Here is a 27487-nt window from a genome sequence, read left to right as displayed (position 1 = left end):
GGAGGCAAGAGAAGAAAGGGGGATAAGAAAGGAAACGCAGCGGGAAATCTGTTCTGATAAGGAATTCATACGAAATTACACGTGGAAAAGCCTATCACGCTCTCATCACTTGGGTTTGTCGCAGCATGCAGCATACGCACCCCACTAGTCTGGAAGGACCAGAATCCTCGGGACGTTCCGTCTCTGGCTCTCTGGTAGATGACGAGCTCCTCGCCCGCTCGCCCGAGTCGATGATCGATGAGCACAAGATGAGACGAAGCTCCGAGGAACCACAGCTGGCGGGGTGTGTAAGAAGCGTGGGGCCCCTTCGGCATCCCGGTGCGTGGGCCCCCACAGCGCACCAAACAACATGCATAACTCAACCCTTTGCAAACCATACAAGTAACTAAGTATCCCTTCTTTCCTATTGCATCATCGACTTGCACAGCATGGAAGGTCTCAACGTACACCATGGCCGTATCTCAGAATCCGAAAGATCCAATCTTCACGCAAAACACCCAGTTCCCTTGGCTCGTCCCCCAGGACAGGTTAGTACACTCAACACGACCCCTCTTCTTTGGCTGATGCTGTAGAATAACCAGGCGGCTGAAAGACGGCGTATAGCTATACTCAGCAGTGAAAACTTTGTTGACCTCTCTGGTCCATCCCCACCAGGTGATAAGGTCTCCAACGTAGCGAAAACGCAAAAGAATACATACCCCGGATCATACAACCCTCCAACTATAGTACGTTCCGAAGGACAGGGCAGACCGTTGATGTCGTCGAACATGCAGAATGTGGCTGCATCATCCTCAAATCCCGTCGACACAGCTTTCGGCTCGAGTATAGTCAAAGAGCGTAACGGTCAGCACAAGGCAGCCCTTACACCCACCGGCAAATACTCCTCTTTTATCAAGCCGGCCACTCCAGGAGCTTTCAAGCAGTCCGCCGATCCCAAAAGCTCAAAGTTTCATCCGCAATCAGATCCATTCAGGTCACAAGGAACTCACAAACAGTATGTCAATGGCTGGCCCGCTTGGGCTGCCAATGCCCCACCCAAAGGTCGAGCTTCTCCGCAGATGACAGAAGGGGAGGGTGAAGTGTTCGATCTCAACTCTGCCAAGATCACGGCAGATGACTATGTACGTGTGGAAGGAGAGGCGGATGCTCATATGCGTGAACTGTTATCTTCCGCCGTAGGAGCTGGTGAGGGCGATGTGGGCGACGACGCAGTCAAAGAGGGAGAAGACATAATAGATGGATTTGCTCAAAACGTGAGGCTCATGCCACACCAGGTTAGAGGCGTACGATGGATGCGAGGGAGAGAAACAGGTACAAAGACGGGAGGCATCCTTGCAGATGTAAGTACTCGGAGCTTCCGTCACACTCGCAAAAAACTCACGGACAGGACATGGGTCTCGGAAAGACAGTGCAGACCTTGGCGAGGATCGTTGAAGGAAGGCACACTCCGATTGAGAAGAAGACGTGGAAAGCAGGAACCCTGTTAGTTTTAATCTCGCATTGTACCTCTGTGATTGACGGTTGAGGATTATCGCGCCTTTGGCCGTCAATGAGCAATGGGCCGCCGAAATCCGGACCAAAACATCCCCTGGACTCCTCAAGGTCCGCATTCACCATGGCCCTTCTCGAGCAAAAAGTTAGTATCCTGTGCAAACCAATTCTCTTTCACTTACTGGCTTAGCCGGCAAGATTCTGGAATCTTTTGATGTTGTCATCACCACTTTTCAGACTCTAGCCGCGGAGCATGGAAACTTCCTGAGAACATCCCAGCCCTCAGTAGTCGACTCGGATTCGGACTCTGATAGATCCATCGGACCAGGACGAAGAACTGCGAAGAAAAGCTCGAAGAAATCAGCCACAAGTCCATTGTTCGAAACAAAGTGGTTGAGGGTTGTGATTGGTGAGAACCTCCTCCTGTACGCATGATCGACGTGCTGACCATGAAGATGAAGCACAAAATATCAAGAATCACAACACCAATGCTGCCAAAGCCGCCGTTGCTTTACAGGCTAAATATCGGTGGTGTCTGACAGGCACACCGATCCAGGTGAGTTATCACATGCAGACCGCGATTAAAAAAAACATACTGATGGGCAGAACAATGTTCAAGAGCTATACTCCCTGTTCAAATTTCTTCGCGCTAAACCTCTCGATGACTGGGACACTTTCAAGCGGATCGTCGCACTTGTTAAAGACGGAAGGACGAAAGTGGCCATGAAGAAACTGCACGTTGTACTGAAAGCCGTGATGCTGCGTCGAGCCAAAGATGCCACCATTGGTACGTCTCTCATCATCCCGTAATCGCAGCTGATTCACTACAGATGGCAAACCCATTCTCAATTTGCCAGGACGAACAGTCGAGGTCGTCGCTTGCCCTTTTGATAGCGAAGAACGCGCTTTTTACGAGGCCTTGGAGAAGCAAACAGCTCTGTCGTTCAACAAGGTACGTCACGAGGTACTGAAGGGATGCTATTCTGATGGTGCAGTTCCTTCGGAGCGGCACGGTAATGGCTAACTTCACCTCTGTTTTGACCATGTTATTACGTCTGCGGCAAGGTAGGTCCTTCTCATACCTCGCTTGATCTCGTACGGTGCTGACGAAACAGCATGTAATCATCCTGCACTAGTCACCAAATCCCTATCGGTCGATGTGGATGCATTGAAAGACTCGGACTCCCCGCCCAATTCTCAAAAGCCTGTGCAAGTTGTAAAAGATGAAGCGGATGAATTGGCCGATTTACTGGGAGGAGTAAGTGTGGCTTCCGGAAAGACCTGCGCAGTGTGTTTCGTCAAGTACGTCAACTTTTACTTTTTACCTCCATACTTTGCTCAGATATTCCTGCGTGGATTCTCTGACAAACAGACTACCAAATAAAGACATGACCCACTGTGAAGAATGCAACGAGATTGCTCGCAAATCTCGTGCGCAATCGGCAGAAATAGACGATGGTCTCCCTCCTTCGAGTGCCAAGATACGTATGATGCTAAAGCTCCTACGGCAGGTCGAGGCGCGTGGTGAGGGAAAAGAGAAGACTATCGTGTTCTCGCAGTTCACCAGCTTCTTCGATCTAGCCGAGCCTTTCCTCAAGGACGCGGGGATAAATTATGTGCGATGTGAGTGGGACACATGTGGTATTTGGTCAAGATGACTGATCGGGTAGACGACGGATCTATGAGGGATGACAAGCGACAAGCATCGTTGGAGACTATACGGAGCTCCAGTACGGTCAGAGTGATCTTGATCTCTTTCAAAGCGGGTAGCACAGGTGAGCAACTTGTCCATCACCCATTACGTTCTTCTTTGACTCCCTTTTTCTCCTCAGCACTACTTACTTGGCCAGTACACGTCTTCGTCGTCTTCAAGAGTAGAGTGCAAAAATGATGAGGATCGGCTAACGTGACAGGTCTGAACTTGACATGCTGCAACAATGTTCTGTTGATGGACCTGTGGTGGAACCCAGCGTAAGATTTCACAGAATAACACCGGAACCTGAAGGCTAATTGTCACAGTCTCGAGGATCAAGCGTTCGATAGAGCGCACAGGTGAGTTTTATCACTGCGTAAATCTTGATCATGCGCTAATGAGAAAGACTTGGTCAGACCAAAGATGTCAATATATACAAACTCACCATCGAGGAGACGGTGGAGAAACGTATACTTGAGTTGCAGGACAGCAAGAGGGAATTGGCCAAGGCTGCGTTGTCGGGAGAGGGAGCCAAGAATCTCAAATTGACCCTAAACGACCTAATGAGTGAGTATCGACTTCGCAACCCTCACTTGTCATATCGTCCTGAGATCGCCAGATTATCTGGATTTGTCTTTGTCCTATATATTCCTGGCAGTGGAAATGGGGCGAATGTTGACGAGCAGAACTTTTCAAGAGGGACACTCCTGCTAACGATGACTCGAATGATTCGGACAATTCAGAGTCGGATTGAGAGATATCACAGACTTCTGTGCATCACTTGCATTGTCATACAATTTGTCTAGAAAGGCTCACGCATCTGAACGACTCTCACATACCTTGCATTACATGACCACGCCGTGTCATTCCACCTAATCAGTGATGGCGTCCAATATCACATCCAGACCTTTCAACACCGGTAAAGCATCACCAGTACATATACACTCCGCCATGACCGATGCCATATCACCCCAGTATTCCAATAACCAACTCCTACTCGTCCTCAAACTACCGGAAAAGTAGACCAACAGAGGTCCTACCGTCGAGGCTGGAGTGTGAAGGACAGCTTTACCAGCTTCTTTCCTTCCTTGATCTTTCCTAGCATGTTCCAATGCCATTCTCAATTCTCGAAGGATTTTAGCTGGTAAATCAGGTAAAAGACCCGATACGGCATGAGGTTGAAGGATCCCGAATGCTGTGGCCACTTCGAGAGTGAGCAACTTTTCTTCTGAAGGTCCTGTCTTGGCGACTATCTTTTGATTTGATCCCAAAGCTGACAAGAGTGTTTTGGTGACGAGCCAATTGATGTGAGTTTGGGATTCGGCAGTATATTTATCCCTAGCTTCTGAGATTTGAGATTGAAGGACTGATTCAGTGGTGTAAACTGATTCTTCTCTTTTGATGGCTGCACGCGAGTCCTACCAGTCAGCTATCAGCTATATCTTGTCCATGTGTCCCTCTCCCCTGATTGTGCCATAGACCCATCTGACCGTCACTGCATGGGGCGAAGCGCACAAGAAGGTGGAAGAACAGAAAGGGGATTACTCACTCTACTGATCACTGGCTAAGAAGTGTCAGCGATTTCGATGTTCCCGTGATTGTCAAAGACTCACATTTCGCTCCACCGTCCCTAAGTGCCCATATATACCAGCGGCAAGAGCTTTCAGCTCCGAGTCTAATTTCGCATGTCGACCTCCGAATGTGGCGTGAACCGCGACGAGGAGATTATACACATCGATACCCTCTTGTGGTACGCTGAGAAGACGAGAAATGGCATTGAGAGCTGCATGCTGTGAGTCTTTCGGAATTTCTTGGGACAATTCAAGGAGTTCGATGGCCAGATTGGATTGTTGGTCAGAAGCCCATCCTTCCACTTTCGCCAGATTGGCCAACCCTTGAAACGTGAGAGAGAGGACGTGACCTTCGTGTGGTCTGTGAAGACCGGAGAGAATAAGAGTCTTGACGGGTTCCACGTATTTCTGGTGAAGGCTTTGGGGGAGGGCGAGGCTGGTGGTCAGCAGCTAAACAGCCAGACTTCGTGAAAGCTCGAACATCGTAATCGGTCGGATACCGGAGGGGTGGGATGTTAGTGGAGTGGGCAGAGAGGGAAAAAAGTCATTGAACCCACAGTAAATTGCTGATGATACACGCCTCGATGATGGCTCTGGTCGGATCCACATCTGTCAAGAAATCCATCAGTCCCAAACTTTGACGGATATGACTCCACGCCAATGGCTGTACGATCGCTCGATGAGCAGTAGCGAGGTGAGTGAGCAGTTTGGCAGCCACAATTTGGATGCTCGGCTCTAGACTTTGATGTAACGCTAGAAGGATCATACTGCAGGATCTCTCGTCGAGCATGCTGGCTAAAGCGGGATTAGAAAGGACGTTTAGTGCGTAATGCACTATGCGGGCGTCTGAGGTTCAGCCTTTTTCTCCATCCGGGATCCTCTCATATGAGTGCGATGAGATGAGAAGGCTCTCACCATCGGCCAGCAACAACTGGGCTGTTTTGAATGTCAGAGTCCGCATCACACGTGGTTCAGCAATGTTGGGATCGGTTACGAGGGGCAGGGCGGCCATAACGACGTTGCTGTCCTTCTCTTCATCCAGACTCCAGATGACCAGATTTTGAGCTCGGCGTGCTAGTTGTGCATCTAGCATGAGTCAGTGGGAGAGTCTGCTGAGCTGCCAGAGACAAGCTCACCTCCAAGTGGAAAGACACTTAGTGCAGCCAAGACCGCCTCATGTGTGACTGCAAGTCAGCGCACAATAGCCCACACAAGGCAAGATGCAATAACGCGACTGACATGAGCACGGCTTGCCCGAGATGAGGTCGTCGATAATGTCCGTCATGATCTGGATGGTCTTCCGAGCCAAATTTGGCAGCAAGGTAGCAATTTGCTCCAACAAGGCCACATCGGCCAAGAGGATAGAAGGTTTGCAATGCAGATACTCGATCATCGTACTCAAGGCGATGGGGCCTAGAGCGGCCAACAGTCGATTCAGTAGTAGCTGAGCAGCACGTTGACTAGTCTCAGCATCTATGATCGTCAAATATGCAAAACTCACTCCTTCGGCCGCTTATGTTCGTTCAACACTCCTAGCGCCATGGGTCCGACGACATCAAGGAAAGGTTCGAATCTGAAGATTAGCTCTGCTCATTGATCCCTCGCTGCGCGACATACCTATCAAGGAGTGTCAGAGCAAGAAGTCCAAGTCCATGCATAGCCTCTGATCGACTGTTGGAAGGCAAACCAAGCATGAAATAGACGACCTTATCGACCTGAATGTCCGTGTCGAATCTGGTTGAATCCCAATTGATGAGGATAGGCAAGGCCCGGCAGAGAGCGACCTGAGCCTCGCTTGAAACGTATTCAAAAGTAGTCTGTAGGATATCGAAAATGATGATGGGGTCGCATGTGTCTGAGAAGCTCTTGCGCAGGTCGAGCCTCAGAGCCTGTTATGATCAGTGAAAACGCCAATGTTGAGATCACGGTGGCACACCACGACGGATGATGGGGGATAGACGCAATGGAAGCTTGAGAACTAACCATTGGCATGTTCTCGATGATGAAGCAAGCCCAGATGACACCTTCGTGCATCGCCATGGCGTCCGAACACAAACTAAGGCTATCTCGAAGTAGGCGGTGAGTTGCCTGGAGCACATACTGCGATGAAAGTCGTTCAGGGGAATATAGCTGCATTCCGCGTAAAAGTGCCGTACGAGAGACCAACTTGTCCTGAACATCAGCGGTATTGATAAGACGACAAGCGACAACGTACTCGACTGGCAAAAGCGAGTACTTGAACTTGCTCCAGGAGAATAGAGAGTTTGAGTTCGAATAAAAGGTGATTTGACCTGTCGACGCCAAGGAGTATAGCCAGAGCAAGACTAGATGAGCGGGGGTCGCCTCGTAGCAAGCTCCGCGTCAGCTATTCGGACATGATGGAGCGACAGAGCTTACAGATTTTCAATCGCCAAACCGATAGCCTCGGTGGTGAGAGGCGACATAGCCATCGCTTGACCTGATCTATGAGTGTCGTCAAAAACAGATACTTGTGGTGACCCACCGTAGATGTATGCGGCAGCTAGGAGATGATTCTCCCCGAATCGCTCATCGAACACCAAGCCTTCGAGCTTGTCGCAGACGTAGGCATGCACCTCTTGCAGTCCCTTGAGCACTGGGGCATAGAGTTCTAGAGTATCGACGATTTTAGCTATGGTCAGCTCTGGCGACTGAAGTTGAGGTAAACATACCAAAGACATTGAGGGCTTTGACGACGCTCGCTCCAGTATGTTGTTTGAGCAAGAGCTCGAGTTTTTCCTTCTGAGCGATCCATTCTGCGGAGACGGCCAGTTGAGCCCCGAGAGGCGCCTCTTCATTAGCGAAATTGAGGTAGAGAATGAATGCACGCACTTCGACGGCTTGACTGTCAAGGATTGCTGGGAGTCGAGCGAGACTACAAAAATCAGCCATGATACGATCCCTGCAAGCAGAGGAAAACGACACTCACTCATCTTCGCTCGATATGGGGGTGAGGATTTCCCGAAGGAAAGAACTCATGACGACCTGCGGGGTGTAGATGATCAGTAAAGGGTCAGTATATGCACTCGGCCAAGTCAGTAGGAGAACAAGAGAGACGTTGGAAGGCCTTGGGGTAGCTTGAAGGGGCCAGTATAGTAGAAATACACTCTTTTGATGTGAAAAGACAAAGGACGAATGGATGGCGGCGGAGAAAGAAAGAAAGAAAGATGGGAAACGATACTAAGTACTTTGGGGAACGAAGCGAAGGCCAATCCAACCTCTCTCCCTTCTCACACTACTACTACTTTCTCCTATCCTTCTATCTTGTCGTCATCCTATCACTACATCAGACTTGCATCGATGACCTCTCAAGATGACGGCGCTCTCGCTATCGCAAATACTCTCTATCCACCCCCTCCCGTCTACTTTGCCGATTTCACCGATTCCAACTTGGCCCGACTTTCCGAGCTTGGCGGGGAGGCCAGCGGTACAAACAAAGGCCGTGGTCTCGATCCCAAGGCGGAATCAGGAGATGACTCTCCCATGGTCCACACTGGCGAGCTGAACGCAGCTGAGCAGACCGAACTCGCTGAGCTAACACTTAAACTCACTTCCCCCAACGTGAAATGGATCGAGGAGGATGGGAGATGGATGTGTTTTGGGCAGATGTATACGGTGAGTTCATTCACCCTCACCGCCTTGCTTGCCCTTTCTACTTTTCCCGTGCAGTCATTCTGACAGCTTCCACTTTACCCTTTCACATACACGAGAAGAGACAATCTGATGCTCAGGTGGATCCGGTCATCCCCACAGCTGAATCCATCAATTTGAAAAACTATGTCGACCCAGTTGAACCACCTCAAATCTCCCTCCCTCCCATCCTGCACTCTTTCCTTCACACTCTGATGTGTCTGATCGACACCTTGACAGTCCCTGCCCGAATACCCGGTGAATTGGAAGCGAAGGGTTGGTCTCATGAGGGTGATCAGGTATGTCTGTCTAATCATACTTGCACCGAATAAAGCTGATGATCGGTATATCCAACATATGACCAACTTGGCCGCCAACATGATGGTTGCCGCTAATCAACTGAGAGGTGTCCAAGTCAGTGGTGTCTCTCTACCTTGTTCCACACGTGCTGATCATCTAGGCAGAGGCGACGCTAGTGTTACTCATGGAAAAGCAAGTCGCAGAGAGAAAGAAGCAGACCGAGACATTACGAGCGTGAGTCTTCTCAGTGTCATGTGTGACCTGGCCGCAATGGGACTGATGTCAAATAGTAAATGCTCTGCTATAGCGACGACGCTGAAAACACTCCGAGCTATCAATGTCACGACGACTGGGCTGGCCGCTGGGGAAGAGGGCATCGCGGTTGGGGCAGATCGATTGTAGTAACGACATGTGACATGTGGCATGAAAATCGCACCCTCTTCTGGCTTCTGGACATTGTATGCTGTCATACCAGTACTACTACTAGTATTTGCTGTCTTGCACGGAGTGGTATCCACCGCCTGAAGGAGCCTTCTAGCAACAATTTGGCTGCGAGCGGGATCAAAACCTGATACGCTATGACGTATCGCCACTCGTTGGCCATATCGCACATTGCCCCACCTGCAGCCACCTGCAACCCGTCTCGTCATTGCATTCCCATCATATCTTTCATTGCCCATCTTATCATTATCTGACTCTAACACATCCCGATCTAGCAACATGTCCGATCCTGTCGCTCCAGTCACCGCCCCGGCCCCGGCCGCAGGTTACACGATCCATGTCTCTGGTCTCGCCCCTGAGACGTCAGAGGAGAAATTGCACGACTTTTTTTCCTTCTGCGGTAAGCTCGTCAGTGTGAAGAAAACCGGGGAGACAGCAGAGATTACATTTGAAAAGCTGAGCGCTATGAGAACTTCTTTGTACGTCTCTTGTTCCCTTTTGTCGCCACTTTGTCAAATTTATCACTATGCAGATACCCAATGCTGATCAAGACAGAATGTTGAACGGTGGTACTGTGAGTTCACCCGCCGCTCCGGCCCTTGCACGTTACGTATGTACTGACATGAAGCTTGACGGTGCACACCTCGAGGTCACCTCTACCACTGAGGAACCCAAGTCTTCTGTGCTTCCCACCGGCACCACTGGCTCTACTCCCATTGGCGCTGGGGTCGTGCACGATCTCACCCAGGAGGACAAACCCAAAGTAGGTCGATTGACATGCGGGCCGACACCCCACGTACCCAAAATCTTGTAGGCTAGAGGTTAATCATACAGGCTGCCATTGTAGCTGAATACCTCGCACATGGTTACGTCCTTGGTGACCACATCGTTCAGCGGGCTATCGACTTTGATCGTGAGCGTTCTTATCCTTTCCCTATATCTTGATCTTGTTAAATCCTCCCTTACAGTCTCATCCCATCATCTGTCGATTGTCATCGTGTATCCCTCTGGCTGATATAATTTAGATCAACAGGGTATCTCTCACAAAGTGCTCGACTTCTTTGGCAAATTAGACAAGACCGTCGGTAATCGTGTCATTGGTCAGGACAAGACCGTATCTGCAAAGCTCAACGAGCACGCGGCGTTTGTCATGGCCAAGACCAAAGAGGTGGACCAACAACGTGGAGTGTCTTCAAGACTGCACGAATACTATCAGAAGACTGCTGGTACCTCCATCGGTTCAAAGTGAGTTCAAAGTACTCGGGTCCTACAGTCACTTTTCTGCTGCTTGATAAATCCCAAAAGGGAGGATTCTGATGGTTAGGTTCATCAAGTTTTACACCGATACTCAGAAACAAGTACTGGACGTCCATGAGGAGGCTCGTAGGATTGCCGTGAGTTTACATCCTCCCATCAGGAGCGCTCTTCACTCACAGGAGAAACAGGATGATAAGAAACGTCAGTCCGTCACGCCCCCAACCACCGGCACCGCAGAACCTGCCGCAGCTCCTGTCGACGCCAAACCGGCCGAAGCTACTCCCGTCATCGCCGAGCCAGGCGCGGCCCTTCTCTGAGCCTGAACTCGTCTGAAGTGCGGTAAGAAGTGGAATATAAATGTGTAGGGATCGTGTGTAATGCATGCTACATTGCTGCAAATATGGCCGCAGTTTATTGCAGAAAATGTCCAGTACACTTTCTAGTCGACGGCAGCATTCAGCGTTAAGTAGCAGTCATGCAGCAAGCGGGAACATACACACACATGATACGACATAAGATGCATGTTGAATGTCATGCGCAACTTGATATGAGAGTACAGAGAAATCTAGGCTACAGAGAGCCATGACCAGCAGTCCCAGAGTAGTCCTGATCGAGTTATCTTTCGGTCGTAAAAAAAAAAACCACCGTTCCCTCTTGGAAAGGAGGAAGAAAAGACGTCACCAAATTGCACTAAAGTCAATCGTGTGTGGATCTCGAGTCGGACCGCTGAATACGAAAAACACACTTGACGACCCCCACGCTCATGCCAAGTCCTGATCCCCCGACATGCCCTCCACGTTTTCACTCTCCTTCCTCAACGAGCAGGGGAGTGCAAGTTGAGGAAGGGGAAAAAAAGACGTTTCTACGGGTGCTGGATGAGCGTCAGGGGTAGACGCATTTCTGGTCGAGCGATACCCATCGTTAAATGGGAGACCTTTGGGTCTTGTACATTTGTTCAAACGAACAAAATGGGGGGTTGGAATTCCAGGACCTTCCCGCTCGTGAGTGTAGGGGTGTGCTATAGGTCAATATTTGATTTCACTGAGTCATTCGCTGGGCCATCTGAGCACCAGCAGATACGTTTGTCATCAACCACGGATGTTTTGGTGTATGGTTATGGAGCGAAAAGTATTTGGAGGTTGAAGGGTGATTGACGATGATGTGGTTTGGTGGATGGAGTATGAATGCGAATGGGGAGATCACGGGGTGTGAAGAGTTATGGAAAATCACTCACATACCCCAGTTTGTAACGAGCCATGTGACCTTGGGACTGTTTCAAGTCAGCTCTGCCTACCTACTGTACGAGTGGAGATCGAGTGGAGAGGATCAGAGGGAGCGACTTGCCTGCTGGTGATGGAGAAGAAAGAGGAGGTCATTTCGACTGAGCGTTAAATAGAGTAGCCTCGACTGTTTCCTCACGTGATCCCGGCATTTATCGGCGTTACGCATTCGTAAGTAGAGGCAGCCCAAGGTTGCACGCAGCTTGCAGCTGTCTTAGGCTTCTAGCCGTGCATCGTCAAGCATATGTTCATCATCATGCGGCATCATGTCCTTATCCGGTCCATGCTACATTTACATTATTTGTCCTCACTCTTAGCAGCGCTCGGCGCGTACTCTTCCTGTCCCGGAGGGTGTGGCATATTCTCGTGCTCTCGCACATTGTAGAATACTTTGAGAAACTGCTGGTCAGCTGCATCGTTCGAGGCAAGAGAAAAATGTGCTACCTTGGTCCTCGCACCCTGTGCGGCAACACCCTTGTCCTGAAGATCTTGATCAGTCATGATGACCATTTCCTGCCACGTAGACTTGTCAAAGTTGCTCGTGTATTTCTAAGTGCATCAGCACACGATCGAACCAATCTTCTTTGAACAATCTTTCCGAGGACGTCATTCTCATAGACAAGAGCAACTCACATGCAGCCTCAATACCCTCAACCAGCCAGGTATATCCTGTATCACCTTCACCTCCACATCATCGGGTCCTGCTACACCTCCACCACTCCCAGCACCACCTCCAGTGGTGGCCCCTCCTGGGGACGGGCTGTGACTCTTGCCCAACATCGGACTTCTCCTTCCTGACCCAGCTCCACCGAAGCCTCCCAATCTACCTATTCCGCGTCCATTGGGAGCCAATCCTCCAGGCTGCCCGTTGTAAGCCGCAGAGGCCATGGCGGCCGTATTGAGCTGCTGCTGAGCTTGAGCCAGAGCCAACATCTGTGCAGCGTTCGTCCCCGCCAGTGGGTTCAATCCGAGACTGGCAAAGTTCATCCCCATTGCACCCATGCTGGAATCAGATCCAAGACCGAGGCCGCCGAGCCCAAATTGATCCATCACCGGACTACGAGCCCATTGTTGATTGAGCAAGGGGGAGGAAAGAGCCTCTTCGAAGCCGGACACGTTTCGAGAAGTGGTTCCAGCACCAGGTCGTCGAAACTTGCGAGCGTCTTCCAGATTGACCCGTCCGCCCGGCTGGCCAGAAGCAGCCATTTGCAGAGACGCCATGTTGATGGCAGCTTGGAGATTGTCGACTTTGGGATCGGTGAACATCGGAACGAGAGGTGTGTTCGACATGCTGGCCCAGCTCCCGCTGTTGAAGAAAGGGCTGTTCATCGGAGAGTTACCACCGAGGTCGGGAGGAGCCCCAATACCTAAACCGATTGTACTACCGGCAGCCCCTCCAGCAACGCTGCTACCACCGGACAAGCGTGGGGATTTGATATCTCCATCTCTGGCCTTACCGGAGAAGTCGGCGCTTTTGGGTCGAGTGTCGGGTGCTGGGCTACCACTACGATTGCTAGCTGATTCAGCTCCAGGCGACGTGCCACGCTCGATGACTTGATCAAGCTGACCCTGCCACCTGTCACTAGGCTGCAAGGTACCCGGAGCAGATATCCTATTCCTACCCTTTTTCTGAGCGACGGCGTTGGGATCAAAGACGCTATCCGGAGCGAGGTACTGGTTGAGATTCGGAGAACCGGTAAACCCACTGCCACCTCCAGCGGACGGCGACTTAAGGTTCATGCTGGCGAGTTTGGATTCCATTTGAGCTTGCATGCTCATATTGGCGGCAGCTGGGTTCGGAGACAAGACAGCCGTCATGGGATCTTGTTGAGCCATGTGATGAAGCACGGAGAGGAAGAAGCGGATCTGTACGGGAGTGGAGTGCTGAAGAAGGGAATAGAGTGCGGCCGTACGTTCAGCTTCAGAGAGTACGCGGAACCCTGATGATGAGCCGGAGAGCCATATCTAAGGCAAAATCACTGACATTGTTCAATAGCTCCAAGCTCTTCCGTAAAGTTTTGATCAGTGGAAGCAGCCGCCATCTCTTCAAGAGTCTGTTCCCAACTGGCAAGATGCTTGAACCACAGGTCAATTTGTTCGGCTGAGCTCATCAGTCTCAATTGGTCAACGTCTATTCGACCCTGACGCACCTTCCGGAGTCCTAGCATCACGAGCCGCTCCACTTGGGAGAAACTCTGAACTGGGCCTTGGGCCCGCTGCTCCCGATACGGCTCTACCTGCCGCTCCCAAGCTTGGGCGCGGTCCCACCATGCTCTCCCTGTTGCCACCTGCGCCCAAAGCTACACTGGAGCTGACGTGCCGGGGATGAGGTCCACCGGTCGAAGGAAACGTCGGCGACGAGACACCGAGAGAACCAAAGCCACGCGGAGCACCGGAAGCGGCAGGAGGAGGCCCAAGGGATTGTCGAGTCAACTTGGCCGGATTGGAGTTGTTGACTGGAGCGGGAGAAGGTGAAGGTGAAGGCGAGCGATGAGGACGGAGGGTTTGAGAAGCCATGTTGAGAGACAGGGAGTTTAGATTATGGTTGAGTGATTGAAAGTGACCAGCCGTCCCTGTCGGACCTGCACCTGCGTGTCGTCAGTTGCCAACTGACAGTTGGGAGAGAAGGACGGAAACGATCTCTGATGGTTTGCAAGGAGAGCTCCAAGGGGTGAACTGGGGATGAGAGAAAGAGGATAAAAATGAAGATAGAGAGAAAGAGAGGGTCAATGGCCAAGGACGTGCGACGAGGATGGCAGATATGTAATGGCGATGAGGACCTCCCTTTGAAGACAACTCCACGCGACACGGCTACAGCTGTGCGGGAACACTCACCTAAAGATGGGGTAAAGAGCGACGTGTAACAGAGATAATCCGATGTTAAATTTGATAAGAGAGATCAAGATGTATGTAGCGAAGGGGACAAGAATGATGATAGATAGTGAGGAGAGGAAGGAAAGAAAGACAGAAAGAGTTGTTGAAGAGTGGCCAAAAGTGCTCGGGCCCACAGCAAGGCTTTCGTGTTTCAGGTTTGACAACAGCGGTCGCGCCTAACTTTTGACGCGCCTATTGCTGGGTGGTCGGTCTCAACCATGAACCACCAGATGCATGCGAGATTGAATTCTGATCCCATTATGTTCTATGCTCAAACGTAAATCCATGACTGATGTACACTCTATCAGCAGCCCTAGGTGAAAAGAAGCATCGCCTATTTGGCAGTACTGATACTATCACTTCAGCCGAGATCTGGCAGCTTTCACAAGAGGGACAACTCACGCAGCCTTGACGTAGTCCGCAAAACTAACCATGCAGATGGTCTGCCAAGCTCCTGGATTATGAGTATAACCCCCTCAATCCAAAATAGAAGAACTCACCGAGGCCGATACGAGGGGAGACACCTCGGTATAAGCCCTTGATACCGTTGTTTTTGTAAATATACGAGAGTGTATTCAATACGGTCTTCTTCGCAGGTCTCGTGGGATCATTGGATTTGATTGCAGATTGCATCTGCAAATCAGTCCCATCCCTGCCAGGTGCGGCCCCGAGCCGAGGGAGGTGAGACATGACACAGCTCAAATACTCACCTCTACCCGTACGACCTCAATCGGCTGATTCCATGTGGCTAGAGCGCCTCCAATCGTACTCGCCAAGATTTTGTCCATCGCCGCAAGCTTCTCCCCCTCCTTGATACCTTTTGCGTTGCGCAGCAAGTTCTCAGCCAGTCGCGCAAATCCAAATCTTGATCCCCAGTTGGTCGCTTGTCTCACGGCCACGGCGTTGACACCCTTATTGATACCCGCAATGCCCTCCCGTTTGTATATGTCGGCGAACACCTTGAAGGTAGATTCGACAGGGGCACCAACTTCCATCTGCTTGTGTCGTGTGATTTCGACAGTTTTCATGCAGGTGCAAAAGCCTGCAGATCAGTCCTACACCGTTGCGCGATGGTCGCTCGGCGGCGATGTCAATCATGAAGCAGTTAGGTAAAGTGAGAGCACAAGGAAGATGAGAAGAGAAGTCTGACGCACCCATGGTCGCATATGCCTGAGCAACACCTCCCGTGATGCCTCCCACCATCCCTGCGCCCGCTGTGGACATGCCAAACGACTGTATGGCATACTTTTCCACTTCAGATGAAGTAAAGATGAGCACGGCACCTTTGGTCGAGGCCTCTATCCAAGCCTTCCGGATCAGCACCTGATGATGACAATAGAAACCACTTACCCATGGTATCAGTCCCTGGTAAAAACCCAAGACGCCCCCTCGGGACCAGACCGTTCTGAACGCAGTAGCCATGGACTGCGTTCTGTTGGCAGCCATTTGGGTTTTCAGTACTTCTAAAGGCTGTCCCAGCGTCGTTACCTCGAACATGTTCATCGTAGCCCCTAGCTCTTGTCAGCATGCTGCATGTTAATCATGCCAGACGAAGCTGTAATGTAAAGGGGGTGATGGCCCGAGCGCAGAGAGGATGCCAGCTGATTGTGCTCACCGACAGCAATATTGGACCAAGAGAAGCCTTTTTCCATGGGAGCCATGGTGAAGGAGGGACGAACAGAGGTGACGAGATGAGAGGGGGGCGTCGAGGGATGAAGAGTAAACTTTATAAACGTATAGGAATGTACTCTGTGAGTGACCAGGGGTTTGGCAAATCCCCCCACGATCAGTGGTCCGACGCTTTGGGGGCGGAGCCCCACCGCCAAAGCTCCGAGCCGGAGGGATTCTTATCAGTCCCTCTACACGCAAAAGGCCACATCATCATTGGACAAATTGTCGCAGTTAGCCCAGCTAGGACATGGAGCACTACTGGCGCGGCGCACTGGGTTGAGTGGAAGTGACGACGACGACGATGCGTGAGATTTGGCGTGCATAACCAGTCATTGTACACATCCATGTTCGAGACGCTACAATCTCCTCTACTTGGCTTTGGCAGCCTCATCCGCAGCCTTGGCTTCTGCCCTCTTCTTCCTGGCGCCCTCGTGTCTCTGATCAGCACGGGCAAGGCGGAGAGTGCTGTACGCGTTGACTTCCTGCTCTTCATCCGTGATGGCGCGAGGCGCTTCCGGAGTGTAAGCGGAGGGAAGAGTGGGGAGAGCACGAGTGATGTGTGCGGTGAGGTCATCGCCCTGAGTGTCAGCAGAGGATTCCGACCACGAACAGAGAATGATACCTGGCCGTTGGGACAAATGGCAAAGGGGCACAGATAAAAATCAGAATGGCTCGAACAACACTCACGGTAGCATCTCCTTTCTTGGGCTTGCCGGCTTTGCGGGGGAACACCACAAGCCTTGACCTGTATTCCTTCAACCTGTCCACATTCACAGTCTGTCCCTCCTCCGATTTGCTTCGCCTGCGATGGTCGACAACGATACCCAGGCCCTTGGCTTCTTTCTTTCTGATGCCAGCGAGTTTGAGTTCGGAAAGGGTGAAACCGCGGCCTTCTGTGAGCAGTCAGCAGTATGCTCATTTATGCCTGCACCGATCTCTACCCATATTCTATGAGGTTGGATGATAATGTTATCGTTGGGGGAAAAACCAATAGCACCACAATAAGAGAGATCGCTCACCCCTGATACGAATGTTGTATCGTTGCGTGGGGCATCGGACGGCAGGACGGAGACGCTTGAGGGGTCCGGCGCCGAGGGCAAGAGCCTTTTTCGACCTAGCAGAACGACGCGACTTCTTCCTTCCAGGTTGGTCGAACTGACAGCGTCAGCTCTTTCTTCCAGTATACACCCAGAAGACTCACCCATGTCTTGACTCGCCGCTGCCAATCCTTGTGCTGGATGTATCAGCACCGCCTCGAACAGAACCGGACTGTAAAACGACATTGGAAAATTTCAAGGGGGTAGACGTACGAAGTGATTCTTGGGCAACTGATTGTTGTGCTTGACCTAGACGAGTCAGCTTGCATACTACGCAAAAGTTGAAGGAGTCACCATCTTGACGGATCACTCAAGTGCAAGGATACAAGACGTTGAAACGATTGGACGGTTGGAGGGGATGACGGCAGTCGGAAATTTCGTCACGAAACGCCGGTAAAAATATGCATGAACGTGGCACTTTGGAGTACCAGCACCCGTGGGAAAGCTACCGTTCACGAACGAAACTGTCCCCAGCCTCCGGGTCATTCTTCACGCTAAACACCTTCTCGAAAAGCACTGGGCTGTCCTTGATCCTCTACTCGAGTCGATCTGCCCCTTGGGCTGCTCAGCCGTCGATATCACCGGGAAGCATATCAACATCAACGAGTTATTGGGTGGGTCGCCCATCTTCTTCCGGCTGCGGCTGAGGAGTTTTGTGGTGGGGGACCCAAGACTTGTTTGACATTCCCTTGGCTTCTCTGCTCTGTGCTTTCTTTTATCTATTCTGACATCTATGCATCCTCGTGTCATATCTTTCAATGCTCCTTTCCATTTTCATGGATCTTCCCGTTGTCTCTTCCATCCTTTCACGATCGCTGATACTTGCCCAATCTCCTACTTACCCGAGGTCCTTTTTCTCCCCTGCGTCAGAGGTCCTATACTCCGTCAAACAGGAAATATACCATGAGCCGGCAGAGACGTGGACTGCGATCCATCCCCAAATGTTTCTTATATACCCCGACTTGTTATCACTCCCTGACCCGCCGTGCATCCTTTCTATCGCCTCACAGACACGTTTCAGTCAGCTGCACCAACAGTCAATTACAGGCTTTCGATACATCTCCCACTTTCGTCCTTCAGACTCGTCATGCGGCCCTTTCGAAAACTCAAGAGCAGCTTGCAGCTCGCACTTGATCCTGAGCTAGACGAATCAGACAAAGAGGATCACTCGATGGCCGATGATGAAGAATGTCAAACCCCGGAAGATTTCGCAAGGTCAATGTACCGTTGCCAAAATTCTCAAGCGTCGACAAGCGGATGGGCCAGCGTTGAATATCGCTCCTCCAAGTGCAAGCGAACTTCGACTCGTCGCTCACACGCGACTCCATTCGTTATATCCTCTCCTGATGAAGCATATAATGCCTTCAGTCATGCTCCTTCTGTTCCCTCGGTGACGAACTCCAAGTCCACAGCAAAAGCGGTGACGTACCGGTGAGTTGTTGATACCAGATGCTTTGTTGTCAAGAGCTTACCCATTCCAGGGCTGAGATATCGGTCCCTGAAATCCCTTTTGAAACCGATGTTTCGATTTCTGGCACACAATTCACAGTCTCGGCAGCCACGACCATTTATGGTCCATCCTCTGATCAGAGATCCAACGTAACTAGCACTCCCCTAGACTCGCATGATGGCAGTAATGACGAGTACAAGTGGGAACCTCAACCCGAGTAAGTCTTTTCGTGTCAATTGATCTCTTTCATGAGCTGACAAGCTATAGTCTACCGGTAATGCGAGCTCGTGAGAGGCGCATAGATCCAACAGCCGTAAAGCATGTCATGTCTTTGTCAGTCACATCAAGGTGGTTCAAAACCAGTAGCACAAGTACGTCACAACATTAGATTCCACGTCGTTCAATTTTTCATGCCTCATGCAGCTCATGTTTCTCTCAGGTGGAGTAAGGCCACACTGTTGGAGTTTCGCTGCTCGTCGTCGGATGGATTTTTAACATAACCTGGGTTCGAAATCGATGCGCACTATCCTTCCATACTGACATGTGAAACATCGGAGAACTGACACTTCACCTGATGAGGGATGCAACATGTCACTTCACAGATAGTCCTTTCACCTATCTCCCTGACATAGCCCATGTTTGGGCGCCTGATCAGGCGGATGCAGCGTTGAGATTCGATTTTAACGACACTCGGCTCAACACGGATATCCTCTCACATCACCAATACTCCTGTCATTGACATGCCATACCTCAGCGCCAAAGACATTGGCTCTAATGAAGCACATGAGACAAATGATGAAAGATCGAGCATATTTCAAGCTAAGGAATCTTCTCTGCAGTCCTCGAGGAGCTCTACAGCGCGGGCAGACTTGAATGGTCAAATCACACCCTCGAAAGATACCGAGAGCTTGCCCATGATCCGTATTGTTTCTGCGTCGGAGAGTATAGAAGGTTTCGAGGCAAGATGCGACGGAACCAACGACTTCACCAACCCTTCAGACTCGTTTGACCATTGGATTTCAGGGTACGTCAGCGATCCATCATGTCAGGACCTTCCTTACATATGACGGATATCAGTTCATCTCCCTCACTGGAGCTCTCACAAGACCGTGGTCGTGTTCCGAGCGAATTTGGTGTCACCACCACTAGGAGGTCAAGAGGTTATCTTGAAACCGCCATAGAGAGCCTTGTACCTCTTCTGTTCGTGGGTTTATTACTATATTCAGCCACTGCAGGATCGACGACAGATCACACATCCCTCCAGCCCAGAAATAGTGTAATAACCAGGTCAATACACGACTCCTTCTCCCCGGTGATGACTGCCCGAGATCACTCGAGAGACTGGACTACCCAACAAGAAGATGCCATTTGATAATTCGATGAATCTTCTCAAGTGATAATATGCTTAATCACTTCGGTGGTCTGTTGATATCTGCTTTCGATTCACGATACATAACAATATGCATCGCTGGTGTACTGCATCTGTATCTTATCCGACGCTGAGAAAGAGTGTAGTAGTGGTGAAGGCTACGAGTAGTACTGCTCACTCATTGTGTTGAATGACCGAGTCCATTTGATTTTTCACCACTTCCACCCTGGCCTCTCCCGCCCAATCAGACTCCCCATCATCATTGATTACCTTGACGAGATTATTAAGGTCTACAAAAACATCCTTCTCTTCTCCCTGGCATCGACAACGTAGTCCAAATTCCAAGTAATTGAGGTTGCAGAATCCTCTTGTAGTGAGATCCACCAACTTGTCCTTATAGAGCTCCACGATGCGTTGCGATACAAGCGTTGGAACCTTGTCAATCTTGGCTTTGATATCTGGATCAGGCTTCAGGAAAAAGGCTTCAAGATTAGGATGACCAGCAAGGTTAGATGGATCCGGATGACACAAGTCACGCACGATAGCCTCAAGGTATTGTTGAGCTGTGGATGACTGGTGAGGTACGCGAGCGAAACGGACACCTGGACGGACTCGAAGAGGTCGTTGGTTGATATTCTTGTCGGGTTCCATGTTACGTTGGCTACTGCGTGCAGTCTGCGAATGAGGGAGTTGATTTGGAAAGTCTTGATGTTGAACGTTTGATAGCCGCCGGAGGGTCAAGCGGAGGAGAAACGGGAGGCTACAACACGGGGCTTGATATGAAGGGATGTTTTCAGGAGACAGTGTGTCAGCAATGACAATGGTTCATAAGTCATGTGCACCCTGAAGCGCACGATTCGCCAGTGCTTCGCTATCAGAGGATGTTCCAAACGTACGATCCACGTCAGTCCTATGTCTCGATCAGCATCAGTCAAGCTGAGTTCCACAGAAGTCTGGTCACTCTCGGTAAGTATTCAAACTTCATACGACACACGCCATCCCAACTAAACACTGATCAGACCACCTGATGTCTTAACCGACGGGCACGCACACCTTAAGTAGACCATACGAGAAAAATCCCCCAAGGGTATCGAAGCGCAATCCGATGATCAACAACTGCCGATCCTGCCGAGACTTGTACTGTAGGAAGATAGACACTGTAGAAACCAGATTCTCTCTACACTAAATGGCGTTGGGACAAAAATCGAAGACCAGCGCATATAAACGTGCATATGACCAGGGTCACATCATGCGCCTACTGACCGAGCTGTTTGACATGATCGAACAAATGCAGGCAGCGGGCGTGGGTCACCGAGACCAGCCATCGTAATGTTGTCCGTCTTGTGTCCGGTCCCGTGGATGGTGCGGACGGGTAGGAGGAGGTCGGTATGTCGCGTAATCATGGTACCCTGTGCCGCTTTTCGGAGGAGGAAGGTAACGATCTTGCAGATCGAGAGGAATTTCACGAGATGAGAGTGGATTAGCTGGATGGACAGGAGGACCGTATTTACTGTAAGTCGGTGTGGTTGGACTGGCCGACACTGAGATCGGGCTAGACATACTGTTGAAACCGCCATTAGCCCGAGCGACCGTCCCCAAGGGAGGATGACTCGATCCGGCGACGTTTGGATGCGAGTGAACGGTGCCCGGGAGGCGAAAAGACGCTTGGTCGTCTCCGTCGTCGTCGGAGTCTGACAACGTGAGATCGATGACATGATGACTTTGGGACGAGGGAGTGCTTGAAGACTCTGCGGTAGATCGCCCATTGAACATTGAGCCTGATCGGAGGTCGTTGACGCTTCGGGATAGTGGAGGTGGCCCAGACGGATGAGCTTGACCTTTGACACCATTGACATCGCTGTTGCCATTGGCAAGCGGCTCCTCTTCGTCTTCCGACTCGGACAACAATTCCACGTATTTGCGTTTATTGGGGGCGATTTCCGAATCTTTTTCAGGGGTCGGCGGGGGGAGGGACTTCTGCCGTTCGATCGGCTGAGGTTTCGCAGGAATATCCGACTGTTGGTCCAACCACTCTTTACTCCCGTACTTTTTATCCGCGGTATGCCACTGCCCATCGGATTCGATGATGACTTCGTCCACTTCCTCCGGGACAGATGCAATGATTTCCAAGAAGGAGCCATCAACGATCATGTCATCGAAGTTCAGCTCCTTGTTGCACATCGGTAAAGGGCAGAGCCAAAGAGGGTGGACTGCGTTGTTTTCAATCCACCATTTTGCGTCGAAGCATTGTCGATGGGTGCATTTCTTTGAACGGATGGGTCGAGTGATGCGTAGCATGGAAAGCTGTCGTCAGCCAAGTCGACGTTGTCGCACTTACCGGATCTTTCAATGACATGGTTGCAGTGCCGACAATAATGTCGTCGTCCTCGTTCTGTCGTGATCGGACTGTCATCAGCCACCGTCGTATTGCGTGCACGTACATTCTGCTCGAACATCTTGTGCGCTCGTTGGAGCCAGTTGCAGTAGGTGATTCAACAGGTCGTCTTTCGTCATCATCTCAGTGTACACCACCTGATACCAAAATCGCTACATGATTAGCGGTACCAAGCATCTAGAGCTCACCTTTGAAAGGTCTTTCCGTTTCCCAGTCGTCGGTCCCGTATGGCCGAAGCTGACTGAGATCATCCGCCCTGGAGCTCTAGTCAAGTGCCTTGATTTTTCGACATCGAGTGGTGGCGCGCTACCAGCTTTGCCACGGAGTCCACGCTCCTTGAAAGGCACTCCAAGCTCGTCGATTGAGACGTCAGGGTTATTTGGGAATTCGATTGGCATGTGTCGGTTGTTCACATGGGCGTTGGAGCCCGTCAATGGCGTTCCCAGTGGTCGATAGTAGTCGGACGAAGTGCAGAAGATGCGTATCGAGGCATGAGGGTGAGAAGAAGGATGAGAACGGGAAAAGTCGAGTTTCTGTATAATCTCAGGAGTCAAGGTAAAGTGCGCTCGTTTTTCTCGACGAATGTGCGAGTTCTCCGTGGCGGCGATGTCTGAGGTGAGCCCACATGGGTGGTGAGGAGTATCACGACTTACCTGGCAGAGGTTCCATGTTGGTCAAAGCCTTGATCGGCTTCCACATTGGGCTCGCTTTCCAATCTTGTAGAACCGCTTGACCTCCTGCTACGAGTCAGCTGGCAAGTGAGATTTGACGCAAAAGACTGACGGTTGTATAGATTATTGGCTGATGATTCGGGACGAGGCCAAGATGAAGAGGATGAAGAGGGATACGGGGCCACATAGCTTGTCGAGGGTATTCCGGCTAGCGTCAGCTTTGATCCTGCTAGGACCACTCACGAGAGGACACATTGCTGGTTTTGTGCGAGGGCACCGGGACGCCACCGAACCTAGGCGCTGGCTGTGGAGCGGTGTAAGCCTGCGTCGGGCGAGGTTGACCCAACATTTCGCATTCATAGCGTACTCTGGAGTACGTCGAGAGATCGTTGTTCTGTTTCATGACTCGAAAAGCATTCTCGATCCTGTTGGTGAGTGGAAACGAACCATCGACAAGGGAAGAGGCCTCACTTTGTCAAAAGGTCGGCCTTTCTCTCCTGGCTTCTTAGATTGAGCGAGACCCGAGTGGCTTGTTCGATCTTGGCGACGAATTGCCTGAGCTCCGCGACCCTCTGCCTGGGGAGATAAGTCTGAATGAACCACTGAGGCGATGAGCGTTACACGATTGTACGAGTCAAAGCGACGGAAAAAAAATCAAGCTCAAGTGGGGAGAGATGACCCACCTGAAAATCGTTCCAGTCGTTCCTCCGTTCCGCCATGACTCGTGAGATGATGCTGGATAGAGTATGCGATACTCTACACCTGTATGACGAGATACCAGGTGTAGCAGCGTGACATGCACCAGAGTATGTAGATAGACGAGTGATAGAGAGAGAGACGAGCTTAGCTTAGGGGCACACACTTTGGTCTCCGATTAGGGGGGGGGAGGATTTGATCCCGTGTATTGGGTCAAGTAAAGTGGTGCTGACTCAAGAGACCATAACATTCAGCTTGCATGTCATGTCTTCCACCAGTACCGCTCCCTACGATTCCATGACCCCAGAGCAGCGTCAAGCCCACGACACAGATCAGAAAGAGAAAGAAAGGCAGGAGCAAGCAGGTAGGTCATCTCGCTCAGCTCGCGGATCGTTGTCCCAGCTGACTCGCTCCCTTTTCAGCCCTTCCATACAGCTGGTCCCAAGAGCTTGGCATCGTGACCGTGACCGTGTCTCTACCCAAGGGAACTCGAGGCAGGGATGTCAACGTGGTGTTGGAGAAGCGACGGCTCAAGGTGAGCAAGGCAGTTGTTACTGTCTTCTCGGCATACCCTGACCACGCTAGGTGCAACTAAAGTCGGCCCCAGAACCCATTCTCGATGGCGAGCTATTCAATGACATTTCAAAAGATGACTCTTCGTGGACGATCCGTCAGATCATTCGTGGTGAGTCGAGCCAGGCTGACGGACGCAGAGGACGACGTGATGACCATCGAGCTGGAGAAGACCTCGTGAGGCCTTTCGACTTGACATGAACTGATCCCAGTGCTCACCTCCACACGCCTCAATGGTGGCCCCACGTCTTGACGCATCATCCCAAGATAGATACAACCAAGATCCAACCTGACAATTCGAAACTGTCAGATTTGGATGGAGACATGAGGACGATGGTGGAAAAGATGATGGTGAGCAAAGCTTCGGCGTTGACAGGCTGACGGCTGACGGCTTTAGTTTGACAATCAACAGAAGGTGGAGTAGAGCTGTGGGTGATTAAGAAGAGAGGCTGACGTCAGGCCATGGGCAAACCGACATCGGACGAGATGAAGAAGGCGGAAATGCTGCAAAAGTTTAAAAAGATGCATCCCGAGATGGATTTCAGCCAGGTGAGTGATGATGGAAGAGAAGAGGGAGCGGACGGGGCTGACGTATAGGCCAAGTTCAGCTGAAGGTAGAGCTAGCAGCTGGGTATGAAGCAGGTCGAGGATTGAGGATCGAGGGCCGAGGGAGACATTCGTACATGGTTCATGGTGCATGATACATGCAGTATGCAGTATTACAATGTTACGGACTGTGGGCGCGACCAAGTGGAGTTGGTGGTGGCTGGTGCCACGGGATTCAATCTCATAAAGCCGCGTAACACCGAGGGAGTCCCATTTAGCCACACGCGGACTGTTCCGATGATTCCGTCTCGCCGTACCGCCGTTTTTCTCTTCCTCCTGCCGTCGCTACATTCCTCCCTCCTTCTCTCATCTTTGCGATCTTTGGTCCATTCACCACTCTTCTCTCTCTTCTTTTCTCCGGTTGTACATCGGTCAATAACTGGTCAGTCTCTCTCTCCCCCTTTGCCCGCTGTCTCCCTCCTTTTGTTCCAAGTCGTCGTGAGCTTTTGCACGAGACGTATGTGGGTTCAGAGAAACGAGTAAAAGAGGAAAATTTCGACCGCCCCTCTCGACATCGATTTCATTCCAACACCAAACAATCTTCATCGTCTACCTCATCTCTGATCTCTGAACAGGTGGAGCATCTTCAAGTCCATCACTCTGCTCCTTCGGCTTCCTTCAATAACCCTCGCTGACAGCAGTAGATTCTTTCAAAATGTCGGGCGGTAAACCCAAAGATTTCTCGTCGTTCATGACCGACTTCCTCATGGGAGGTGTCTCTGCTGCCGTCGCCAAAACTGCCGCTGCTCCCATCGAGCGTATCAAACTTCTGGTTCAGAACCAGGATGAGATGTGAGCACTCTGGCAGTCATCTCGATCACCATCTGACCGTTCAGGATCAAGCAGGGACGTCTGTCCACCCCTTACAAGGGCATCGCAGACTGCTTCTCCCGTACCTACCGCGAAGAGGGTCTCACCTCTCTCTGGCGTGGTAACACGGCCAACGTGATCCGTTATTTCCCCACCCAGGCGCTCAACTTTGCTTTCAAAGACTATTTCAAATCACTCTTTGGTTTCAAAAAGTCTGAAGGCTACTGGAAGTGGTTTGCCGGTAACATTGCTTCTGTCAGTCATCCACTTCGTCTTCAAAAGCAAAGCTGATCGTCAGGGTGGTGCTGCTGGTGCCTCTTCGCTCCTCTTCGTCTACTCGCTCGACTACGCCCGTACCCGTCTCGCCAACGACAACAAGTCTACCAAAGGTGGTGGCACCCGCCAGTTCAACGGTTTGATCGACGTTTACAAAAAGACCCTTGCGTCCGATGGTATCGCTGGTCTCTACCGTGGTTTCCTCCCCTCCGTCGCCGGTATCATTGTCTACCGTGGTCTCTACTTTGGTCTTTGTGAGTGGCAAGAATATTGAAATGTGTATAGACTGACCCCGGACAGACGATTCCATCAAGCCTGTCCTTCTTGTCGGCCCCTTGGAGGGCAACTTTGCTGCCTCCTTCGCTCTCGGTTGGGGTGTGACTACCGGAGCCGGTCTTGCCTCTTACCCGTTGGACACGATCCGTCGTCGTATGATGATGACCTCTGGTTCCAAGACTCACTACAAGTCGATGATGGACGCCGGCTCGCAGATTGTTGCCAAGGAGGGTGTGCGCTCGCTGTTCAAGGGTGCCGGTGCCAACATCCTCCGTGGTGTGGCCGGTGCTGGTGTCTTGTCGTTGTACGACAAGCTCCAAGAGATCATGTTTGGCAAAGTCTACTCTGTGAGTCTCTTGACTGCGTCGCGTGTCGTGGTCAAGACCCGAGCTGATGATGTGACAGGGAGGAGGCGCTTAGAAGCTACGCTGTTAGACATGTGGGAAGATGAAGGCTACTCGTACTGTCTGCGTTCAGAGTCATTGGTATGCGGTGTTAGCCTTCGACCCAGATGTGTCTCACGTGCGTGCACCGATGTGGGTATGCGATATGCAAACATTACGAATAGATAAGTGCGCTTTGAAGTGGGGTCACTCTGCACACGTAAACGTTAGCCTGCATGCCTCGAACGCAGCTGCATGCTTGAGCTGCCGGCACACACACAACCTTGTTTGCGACTTTGTGACACCGTTGTTAGTTGCTCGTCATGTCCAATCGTTCAATGTCATGGCCCAGTCGCGACAGACCATATCATCCTCTTCATCAACATCTCCATCTATCGACGGTTTCCCTCAATTAGAGTTGGGTCCAGAGCTCGAGGCGGCTCTCGTCAAGGCAGAGAGCTTGGCTGGTCTCCTGCACTTGGACACTTCACGCCATGGTTCGTGTGACTCATCATCTATACCACCAGCTCCTCTAACTCATTCAACCGTCGACATTGAAGATATCCACTCGGTCATGCTCAGTCCGTTCAGCATGTTCAGGAAGAAGCGTTTCTTGAGTGTATCTGATCTGGTGGGCACCGTGTGGTGCGAGGTTCAAG

General features: G+C 51.1%; 12 protein-coding genes across 12 annotated transcripts; 6 read left to right on the top strand and 6 right to left on the bottom strand.

Annotated features, from left to right (window-relative positions):
• Window positions 1–767: 767 nt before the first annotated feature.
• TREMEDRAFT_70705 (uncharacterized protein) lies at window positions 768–3976 on the top strand (the record flags this gene model as incomplete). The annotated part of the gene is made up of 14 exons (XM_007001957.1): window positions 768–1340; window positions 1388–1482; window positions 1527–1636; window positions 1682–1893; window positions 2098–2278; window positions 2322–2443; window positions 2487–2556; window positions 2607–2793; window positions 2864–3114; window positions 3162–3266; window positions 3405–3462; window positions 3511–3543; window positions 3591–3751; window positions 3871–3976. 14 exons carry the CDS (start codon window positions 768–770, stop codon window positions 3936–3938), a joined length of 2226 nt encoding a protein of 741 aa, XP_007002019.1. The 3' UTR covers window positions 3939–3976.
• An 80-nt stretch (window positions 3977–4056) lies between these two features.
• Window positions 4057–7665, bottom strand: TREMEDRAFT_26582 (uncharacterized protein; the record flags this gene model as incomplete). Its single annotated transcript, XM_007000710.1, has 15 exons — window positions 4057–4602; window positions 4734–4748; window positions 4798–5191; window positions 5313–5589; window positions 5671–5841; window positions 5892–5939; window positions 5986–6215; window positions 6257–6328; window positions 6373–6644; window positions 6739–6927; window positions 6971–7109; window positions 7153–7213; window positions 7259–7405; window positions 7446–7563; window positions 7606–7665. The coding sequence occupies 15 exons, from the start codon at window positions 7663–7665 to the stop codon at window positions 4057–4059; spliced, it is 2739 nt and encodes a 912-aa protein (XP_007000772.1).
• A 408-nt stretch (window positions 7666–8073) lies between these two features.
• TREMEDRAFT_25849 (uncharacterized protein) lies at window positions 8074–8941 on the top strand (the record flags this gene model as incomplete). The annotated part of the gene is made up of 4 exons (XM_007000619.1): window positions 8074–8388; window positions 8505–8694; window positions 8738–8817; window positions 8864–8941. The coding sequence occupies 4 exons, from the start codon at window positions 8074–8076 to the stop codon at window positions 8939–8941; spliced, it is 663 nt and encodes a 220-aa protein (XP_007000681.1).
• Window positions 8942–9343: 402 nt separating this feature from the next.
• TREMEDRAFT_70704 (uncharacterized protein) lies at window positions 9344–10805 on the top strand. The gene is made up of 7 exons (XM_007001956.1): window positions 9344–9623; window positions 9700–9718; window positions 9773–9907; window positions 9979–10057; window positions 10170–10389; window positions 10469–10538; window positions 10590–10805. Exons 1-7 carry the CDS (start codon window positions 9424–9426, stop codon window positions 10716–10718), a joined length of 852 nt encoding a protein of 283 aa, XP_007002018.1. The 5' UTR covers window positions 9344–9423; the 3' UTR covers window positions 10719–10805.
• Window positions 10806–11912: 1107 nt separating this feature from the next.
• Window positions 11913–14628, bottom strand: TREMEDRAFT_36653 (uncharacterized protein). Its single transcript, XM_007000773.1, has 6 exons — window positions 14517–14628; window positions 13832–14269; window positions 13666–13782; window positions 12315–13621; window positions 12126–12230; window positions 11913–12080 (listed from the first exon to the last, which is right to left on the bottom strand). Exons 2-6 carry the CDS (start codon window positions 14196–14198, stop codon window positions 11979–11981), a joined length of 1998 nt encoding a protein of 665 aa, XP_007000835.1. The 5' UTR covers window positions 14199–14269; window positions 14517–14628; the 3' UTR covers window positions 11913–11978.
• A 140-nt stretch (window positions 14629–14768) lies between these two features.
• TREMEDRAFT_36652 (uncharacterized protein) lies at window positions 14769–16278 on the bottom strand. Its single transcript, XM_007000772.1, has 7 exons — window positions 16171–16278; window positions 15906–16066; window positions 15710–15863; window positions 15266–15597; window positions 15056–15188; window positions 14958–15009; window positions 14769–14908 (listed from the first exon to the last, which is right to left on the bottom strand). The coding sequence occupies exons 1-7, from the start codon at window positions 16214–16216 to the stop codon at window positions 14890–14892; spliced, it is 897 nt and encodes a 298-aa protein (XP_007000834.1). The 5' UTR covers window positions 16217–16278; the 3' UTR covers window positions 14769–14889.
• A 248-nt stretch (window positions 16279–16526) lies between these two features.
• On the bottom strand, window positions 16527–17656 carry TREMEDRAFT_41704 (uncharacterized protein). The gene is made up of 6 exons (XM_007000880.1): window positions 17618–17656; window positions 17537–17572; window positions 17428–17460; window positions 17246–17381; window positions 16914–17119; window positions 16527–16804 (listed from the first exon to the last, which is right to left on the bottom strand). The coding sequence occupies exons 1-6, from the start codon at window positions 17618–17620 to the stop codon at window positions 16595–16597; spliced, it is 624 nt and encodes a 207-aa protein (XP_007000942.1). The 5' UTR covers window positions 17621–17656; the 3' UTR covers window positions 16527–16594.
• Window positions 17657–18410: 754 nt separating this feature from the next.
• On the top strand, window positions 18411–20053 carry TREMEDRAFT_58541 (uncharacterized protein; the record flags this gene model as incomplete). Its single annotated transcript, XM_007001242.1, has 7 exons — window positions 18411–18754; window positions 18805–18990; window positions 19041–19106; window positions 19380–19504; window positions 19593–19797; window positions 19851–19977; window positions 20000–20053. 7 exons carry the CDS (start codon window positions 18411–18413, stop codon window positions 20051–20053), a joined length of 1107 nt encoding a protein of 368 aa, XP_007001304.1.
• A 1052-nt stretch (window positions 20054–21105) lies between these two features.
• Window positions 21106–22062, bottom strand: TREMEDRAFT_55907 (uncharacterized protein). Its single transcript, XM_007000998.1, has one exon. The coding sequence runs from the start codon at window positions 21913–21915 to the stop codon at window positions 21451–21453; it is 465 nt and encodes a 154-aa protein (XP_007001060.1). The 5' UTR covers window positions 21916–22062; the 3' UTR covers window positions 21106–21450.
• An 898-nt stretch (window positions 22063–22960) lies between these two features.
• On the bottom strand, window positions 22961–24031 carry TREMEDRAFT_55906 (uncharacterized protein; the record flags this gene model as incomplete). The annotated part of the gene is made up of 6 exons (XM_007000997.1): window positions 23892–24031; window positions 23680–23810; window positions 23452–23633; window positions 23321–23416; window positions 23191–23274; window positions 22961–23147 (listed from the first exon to the last, which is right to left on the bottom strand). Coding segments are annotated over exons 1-6 (709 nt in total), but the record flags the coding sequence as incomplete, so codon positions are not given.
• A 137-nt stretch (window positions 24032–24168) lies between these two features.
• On the top strand, window positions 24169–25089 carry TREMEDRAFT_66853 (uncharacterized protein; the record flags this gene model as incomplete). The annotated part of the gene is made up of 8 exons (XM_007001821.1): window positions 24169–24268; window positions 24327–24439; window positions 24490–24574; window positions 24618–24654; window positions 24690–24828; window positions 24875–24892; window positions 24937–25026; window positions 25075–25089. The coding sequence occupies 8 exons, from the start codon at window positions 24169–24171 to the stop codon at window positions 25087–25089; spliced, it is 597 nt and encodes a 198-aa protein (XP_007001883.1).
• Window positions 25090–25388: 299 nt separating this feature from the next.
• TREMEDRAFT_41701 (uncharacterized protein) lies at window positions 25389–27022 on the top strand. The gene is made up of 6 exons (XM_007000879.1): window positions 25389–25465; window positions 25728–25875; window positions 25920–26148; window positions 26192–26423; window positions 26470–26792; window positions 26851–27022. The coding sequence occupies exons 2-6, from the start codon at window positions 25739–25741 to the stop codon at window positions 26863–26865; spliced, it is 936 nt and encodes a 311-aa protein (XP_007000941.1). The 5' UTR covers window positions 25389–25465; window positions 25728–25738; the 3' UTR covers window positions 26866–27022.
• Window positions 27023–27487: the final 465 nt, after the last annotated feature.

Source organism: Tremella mesenterica (assembly GCF_000271645.1).
Source record: "Tremella mesenterica DSM 1558 unplaced genomic scaffold TREMEscaffold_1, whole genome shotgun sequence".
NCBI lineage: Eukaryota > Fungi > Basidiomycota > Tremellomycetes > Tremellales > Tremellaceae > Tremella > Tremella mesenterica.
The sequence above is the reverse complement of the archived record's forward strand: the minus strand, read 5'-3'. Positions and strand labels throughout refer to the sequence as shown.

What these genes read in the sequence shown, in the direction of transcription:
- TREMEDRAFT_70704 (XM_007001956.1), top strand. Translation starts at nt 9,424, where the DNA reads ATGTCCGATCCTGTCGCTCCAGTCACCGCCCCGGCCCCGGCCGCAGGT. An exon ending in GCGGGCTATCGACTTTGATC is followed by an intron (nt 10,058 to 10,169) that starts GTGAGCGTTCTT and finishes GATATAATTTAG; the next exon opens with ATCAACAGGGTATCTCTCAC. An exon ending in GGTACCTCCATCGGTTCAAA is followed by an intron (nt 10,390 to 10,468) that starts GTGAGTTCAAAG and finishes TCTGATGGTTAG; the next exon opens with GTTCATCAAGTTTTACACCG.
- TREMEDRAFT_36653 (XM_007000773.1), bottom strand. Translation starts at nt 14,198, where the DNA reads ATGGCTTCTCAAACCCTCCGTCCTCATCGCTCGCCTTCACCTTCACCT. An exon ending in TGATGCTAGGACTCCGGAAG is followed by an intron (nt 13,783 to 13,831) that starts GTGCGTCAGGGT and finishes TGATGAGCTCAG; the next exon opens with CCGAACAAATTGACCTGTGG. An exon ending in CACAGGGTGCGAGGACCAAG is followed by an intron (nt 12,081 to 12,125) that starts GTAGCACATTTT and finishes GCTGACCAGCAG; the next exon opens with TTTCTCAAAGTATTCTACAA.
- TREMEDRAFT_36652 (XM_007000772.1), bottom strand. Translation starts at nt 16,216, where the DNA reads ATGGCTCCCATGGAAAAAGGCTTCTCTTGGTCCAATATTGCTGTCG. An exon ending in ACCAGGGACTGATACCATGG is followed by an intron (nt 15,864 to 15,905) that starts GTAAGTGGTTTC and finishes CTGATCCGGAAG; the next exon opens with GCTTGGATAGAGGCCTCGAC. An exon ending in TTGAGGTCGTACGGGTAGAG is followed by an intron (nt 15,189 to 15,265) that starts GTGAGTATTTGA and finishes ACTGATTTGCAG; the next exon opens with ATGCAATCTGCAATCAAATC.
- TREMEDRAFT_41704 (XM_007000880.1), bottom strand. An exon ending in AGTTGCCCAAGAATCACTTC is followed by an intron (nt 17,461 to 17,536) that starts GTACGTCTACCC and finishes TGATACATCCAG; the next exon opens with CACAAGGATTGGCAGCGGCG. An exon ending in AGCGGCGAGTCAAGACATGG is followed by an intron (nt 17,382 to 17,427) that starts GTGAGTCTTCTG and finishes TGACGCTGTCAG; the next exon opens with TTCGACCAACCTGGAAGGAA.
- TREMEDRAFT_55907 (XM_007000998.1), bottom strand. Translation starts at nt 21,915, where the DNA reads ATGTTCAATGGGCGATCTACCGCAGAGTCTTCAAGCACTCCCTCGTCC.
- TREMEDRAFT_41701 (XM_007000879.1), top strand. Translation starts at nt 25,739, where the DNA reads ATGTCGGGCGGTAAACCCAAAGATTTCTCGTCGTTCATGACCGACTTC. An exon ending in GTTCAGAACCAGGATGAGAT is followed by an intron (nt 25,876 to 25,919) that starts GTGAGCACTCTG and finishes CTGACCGTTCAG; the next exon opens with GATCAAGCAGGGACGTCTGT. An exon ending in TGGTCTCTACTTTGGTCTTT is followed by an intron (nt 26,424 to 26,469) that starts GTGAGTGGCAAG and finishes GACCCCGGACAG; the next exon opens with ACGATTCCATCAAGCCTGTC.